The sequence below is a fragment of the Impatiens glandulifera genome, chromosome 6, assembly GCF_907164915.1.
Source record: "Impatiens glandulifera chromosome 6, dImpGla2.1, whole genome shotgun sequence".
In the NCBI taxonomy this organism is placed as follows: domain Eukaryota; kingdom Viridiplantae; phylum Streptophyta; class Magnoliopsida; order Ericales; family Balsaminaceae; genus Impatiens; species Impatiens glandulifera.
This window is the reverse complement of record NC_061867.1, coordinates 53,752,306-53,758,023: the sequence shown is the minus strand read 5'-3', so window position 1 is coordinate 53,758,023 and position 5,718 is coordinate 53,752,306. Positions and strand designations below refer to the sequence as shown.

General features: G+C 30.3%; 1 protein-coding gene across 1 annotated transcript; it reads left to right on the top strand.

The window, feature by feature from the left end:
* Positions 1-2,264: 2,264 nt before the first annotated feature.
* On the top strand, positions 2,265-5,463 carry LOC124943905 (subtilisin-like protease SBT4.3). Its single transcript, XM_047484362.1, has 8 exons — positions 2,265-2,355; positions 2,575-2,821; positions 3,138-3,624; positions 3,909-4,000; positions 4,107-4,449; positions 4,577-4,784; positions 4,883-5,352; positions 5,455-5,463. The coding sequence occupies exons 1-8, from the start codon at positions 2,265-2,267 to the stop codon at positions 5,461-5,463; spliced, it is 1,947 nt and encodes a 648-aa protein (XP_047340318.1).
* Positions 5,464-5,718: the final 255 nt, after the last annotated feature.

The window sequence follows — 5,718 nt, the reverse complement described above, 5'->3', positions numbered from 1 at the left end:
CTTTAAGAATTTAATTACTAAAAAAATCAAATTTATAATTTCATATATATATATATATATATTTATTATTCAAAGTGTTCTTTCTAAGGTCTAAAACTAGAACTAGAACGGTAGTTAATTTGATATATATGTGAAAGTAAATGAATACTTGAGTCGGATAGTGAGTTGAATCGCTAATAAACTTTAAACGGTCATAAAATGTTATATGTATGTTTTGAACTTGCAATCTAACTAAACAAGTACAATCATTTAACCAACTAGGCTAATAAGACTTTAAATTTTAAATTCAACACCAAATTGGATGAACGTGGGATATTTTAACAATATAAGTTCAACTTTGTAACTAACTAATTTATATATATATAATGATGCTTAATTTTTAAAGTATCTGAATTGCGGGGTCGAGGGTCGAGAGCTGTGGTTAATTTGGATATATATATATATAAGAGTAAATTGATATTTGGAAAAATGCTATATGTATATTTCGAATTTGCAACCTAACCAAACAATAGCAACTTTTTAACCCAGTGTGATTGACATGTGGTTTGCCGAGGGATAATAGGTCGATATCTATTGACAGCGGTTAAAACTATGAACCAAGCATTTGATTGACCAAAATATGAGATCACGATGCTAAATGTTAAAAAATATATATCAAATATTTTATTGAACAAAGTGAAAATGTAATGTCACGAGATGATAAGTTTATTTATAAAAAAAAAAATATGATGAAATATGTAAGAAGATAAGTTGTTTTACCAAATTAAATAAAATGTGGAAGGAGGGTGTTCATTTTATTTATATTTTTATATACCCACATAGAATAATATGTTCAAGATTAGATTCATATAATTTGTAAATAATTTAATTATATTTATTAGTAATATAACATTATATTATATTTTATATATATATATATATATATATATTATATATATATATATATATATATTAACTCTTTATAGTTCAACTTCTATAATTTTGTATACATAATTATATTGAAATTTATATCCTAATTAATTTAAAAAATAATAAAAGTTGAGAGGTCAAATTATATTCCAATTAATTTCTGAAATAATAAAAAAAAATAAGATTTATTAATAAGACTTTCTTATGTTTTATAATATAAATGCAATTTTATATACTGTATTTAAAAGTAAGACCTTAACTACGGTATAAAAACCACACTTAAAGATAAAACTTAAACTACGGTATAAGAAACCGCAGTTAAAAATATGACTTTTAACTACGATTTTTATATATACCATAGTTAAATGTAACTTTTAAAGGCAGTTTTATATATTGTATTTAAATATAAGACCTTTATTTGCGGTTTTATACACCGCAATTAAAGATAAAGGTATTAACTACAATTTTAATTAATACTGACTTAAAATTTCACTAAATGTTTCCAAGTTTTAAATGTTTCCAAGTTTTAAATGTATAGCAATAAATGACACAACTTTTATATTATTAGCTATATATTTCTATTATATAAATAAATCAACAATGAACTTATATCAAACTTGTCAAAAGTATAAGAAAATGAGAGAGAGTTCTCCCATGAAAAAAATTAAAAATATGCAATTCTCATACCTTCTCATGATTATTTTTATTCCTTCAATCATTTGTTTGTCTAATGAATCAACTCGGGAAGAAAGAAAGGTAAGCACCCACCTTAAATCATCAATTTACAATGCATCCTATGAAATATACTAAAATAAAACTATATTTGTATATTTAGTCTCATTTTAGGGCATGTACAAACTTGAAATGTTTATATATATTGTTTTTAATTTGAATTTGTTGAGAATATTAATTTTGGTATTTTGTAGGTACACATCGTTTACATGGGAAGCCTCCCCGAAGGAGAATACTTAGCTCGCTCTCACCATACTAATCTACTTCAATCTCTGGGTCATAGCAACACGTACGTGGTTAATTTATATTCACATTTATTATTTGTTGTTTTTTTTCAATTATTTTAAAATGAAATTATTTAAAATTAAATTAAGTTAAATTGTGAGTTCTATTATAATTGCTAATAATATACTTATTCCTCAATACATGGATTGTCTTAAAAATGCTTATGCAAATTGTGTTTTATTTTAATTATGTATAGAACCAATTTGGCACAAAATGAAAAAATAATAAAAATTAGACAACAATACCAGATATTTGAAACTTTTAAATTGATTATTCTAATTAACTTATATATTACTAATGTACCTAATTTATTTTACCTCTAATTAATATGTATCAGTATGATTAAGAAGACGTTGGTGAGGAGCTATTCAAGAAGTTTTAATGGTTTTGCTGCGAATGTTACAGCAAGTGAAGTATCAAAGTTAAAAAGTAACTAATATTATATATTTTAATTGTTATTATAAAATCTAAAAGTTTACCTTAATTTCTTATTATTTCTTATGAGCTTTGCTCTCTTGATATAAAGTTACAAGACATGTTATTGAAGGCTTCAATTTAATTTTTTCATTGATTTAATAACTTAAATAATATTAGAATGACTACTATTAAAAAATGTCTACTTTACAAATTTACAATTATGTTATGTAGGCATGGAAGGTGTTGCATTTGTTTTCCAAAGTCGTGAATATTATTTTCAAACCACAAGATCTTGGGACTATATGGGTTTGTCCCTAGATGTTCCTCGAAGTCTCAAAATTGAGAGTGACATTATAATTGGACATATCGATTCCGGTATAGTACCTGATATGGAAAGTTTGGCAGACCACGGTTTAGACAATGTTCCTGCAAAATGGAAGGGTGTTTGTCTTGGTGGCAAAAATTTCACTTGTAACAAGTGCGTGTGTTCTATAAATCTTATTTTTCTCTTCATGATTTTGAAAGTAATTTTATGCAGGGGCGAAGCCAGGATTTGAAACCTACCCGGGCTAATTTTTTATTAAAAAAATCTATCCGGGCTAGTTTTATAGTTTGCTGTTATCAATTCCTTTTAGCGACGAAAAATAATCTTTTAGCGACGGAAAATAACCAAAAACGACGGTAATTTACCGTCGTTATTGATAAAATACATAAGGCTCCCCGGGCTGTAGCCCGGGCCAGCTTGCACTTGGCTCCGCCCCTGATTTTATGTATAAATCAATTATGTGATTAAGGAAGCTTATTGGAGCGAGGTACTATGCCGGAGAGTCAGCAGTGGATATTTTTAATCATGGGGATCACACAGCCTCCACTGCAGTTGGAAGGGTTGTAAGAAATGCCAACTATTATGGCATAGCAAATGGGACCGCTAGAGGAGGTGTTCCATCATCGAGGATAGCTACATACAGAGCGGGTGTACTAACTGTACAAAGTGAGGATGTCATGGCCGCCTTTGATGATGCCATTGCAGACGGAGTTGACATTATCACTATCTCAATTGCAACTTCCCCCCCTTCAAATTTAAGTGAAGATGTTATTGCTATTGGATCCTTTCATGCAATGGAGAAGGGCATACTAACTGTACAAAGTGCCGGAAACAAAATCATTCCCATGTTCAAATCGGTTTTAAGCTTAGCACCATGGGTGTTTACTGTGGGTGCTAGTTCTACCGATAGAAAAATCATCAACAAGCTTGTTCTTGGAAATGGACGCATACTCATTGTAAGTAGATTCTATATTTCAACTTAATTACTTGAATCATATTAATCTTTTTTATAAATCATTTCAATAGAACTAATTTACACATTATTGTTAAGAAAAAATAGATAGTCGGTGTTAGTTGTTCAAAAATGTCATTTTTAGTGACATAAACACACGAAAATAAAGAATAAGAATTGATTAATCTAATCCTACTTTACCTTATAAAAGGTTTATTGTGCCAACTTACTGTTTTTTATGTGTTTGAAACTTGCACATGTTGCTAATATATTATCGATATTGGCTAGGGAACTACAATAAATCCTTTTGATAGTGGCGACCTCAAATACTTGGTGTATGGAAAAGGAATTAGCGGACATTGTAACGAATCGAGTGCAATGTAAGACTTTAATCCATTTTTTAAACTTTGTATTCTTTCACTACACAAATGATTAAAAGATATTAATCCATCTTTTAAACTTTGTATTCTTTCTCTTCAATATCAGGCAATGTGTGAAGGATTGCATAGACCCTTATTTGGTGAAAGGGAAAATAATATTATGTGATGTTGATGGAGATAGAGATGGTTTGAGCCTACAAGCTATGAGGGCGGGTGTAATTGGGGTTATTTTTCGAAAAGGTGATGTAGGGAAAGATGATGCTAATGTCACATCTATGCCGACTGTGTTTTTAAATGACCCCGATTTTCATTATGTCGAGTCTTACCTCAAGTCCGAAGTATCGCCCTCGGCAAGGATACTAAAAAGTGAGAGTATTAAGAGTCAAGCTCCCCTCTTGGCTTCTTTTTCTTGTAGAGGACCCAATACAGTCTTTCCAGAAATTTTAAAGGTGTGTCATTTGAACTTATTTGTAAAGCCTAGGTTTGTGGTTCAAATTTATAATTTTGTTTTGTTGTAAATCCGACCATATATATCATGTTTTCTAATAGGTTCTTTTTTTTTCTAATGCTTGATAGCCTGATGTAGTTGCACCGGGCATAACTATCCTGGCAGAAAGTCCTACAGATGATACTATATCTGTGGGCGGCCTACCTGCTGCAAGGTACAACTTCAATTCTGGAACTTCTATGTCATGTCCCCATGTTACAGGAGCAGCTGCTTTTGTAAAATCAAAACATCCCGATTGGTCTATTTCAGCTATTAAATCATCTCTCATGACTACTGGTAAAAATACAATAATTCAACACACTTTATATGGTTTGATAATGATAAAATTTTACTCATGATTAATCATAATATTTGATTGGTTGGTTTGTGTGTAGCTTGGAACATGAATAATAAATACAATCCAGATGCTGAACTTGGTCATGGAGCAGGACACATTGATCCATTGAAGGCGGTATATCCTGGACTCGTATATGAGACCTCAATTGATGAATATTTCAACTTGTTCTGTACCTTAGGTTCTGAAGGAGAAAAATTGAGAAAAATATTTGGATCGAAGCAAACGTGTCCAAAGGGGATTAGATTGTCTGCAAAGGATCTCAACTACCCAACAATGACTGCACCGGTGACTAAAAACTCGTCTTTCAATATTCAATTTTCAAGAGTAGTGACAAACGTTGGATATGCAAACTCCACTTATCACGCACAAGTTAATAAAGGGGACAACGGGATATCTATCAATGTGGAACCTAGTATTCTCTCTTTTATTACTCTAAATGAGAGGAAAAACTTTGTTGTGACTGTCACCGGACAATGGCTCAACCAAGATCATCTTTCTTATTCCTTGGTATGGTTTGATGGCACCCATTCGGTTAGAAGTCCCATTCTCTTGTATCAATCATCTATCCTATGATTCGTTTCATGTGATTACTGGGTTGTTGATTTTTAGCTTGAATAACTTTGGTGGATTATAAAAGTTTAAGTAATTGAGTCAAAATTTATGTATGAACCTCAAATATATATAATTGGCCAATTGCATTATTTGGCATACTATTTTATCTCTTTCCCTTATTGCTAATATAAGAGATATGTAGGTGATAATATCCAACAAACTATTTTACAACATGGTAATTATATATAACAAATGTTTATACATTCAAAGAGAGGTAAAATTTTAAAATAAGTTATGTACGTAATTCTAATTAGTGGTTGG

What these genes read in the sequence shown, in the direction of transcription:
- LOC124943905 (XM_047484362.1), top strand. Translation starts at nt 2,265, where the DNA reads ATGATTAAGAAGACGTTGGTGAGGAGCTATTCAAGAAGTTTTAATGGT. An exon ending in TGTAACGAATCGAGTGCAAT is followed by an intron (nt 4,001 to 4,106) that starts GTAAGACTTTAA and finishes CTTCAATATCAG; the next exon opens with GCAATGTGTGAAGGATTGCA. An exon ending in TCTTTCCAGAAATTTTAAAG is followed by an intron (nt 4,450 to 4,576) that starts GTGTGTCATTTG and finishes AATGCTTGATAG; the next exon opens with CCTGATGTAGTTGCACCGGG.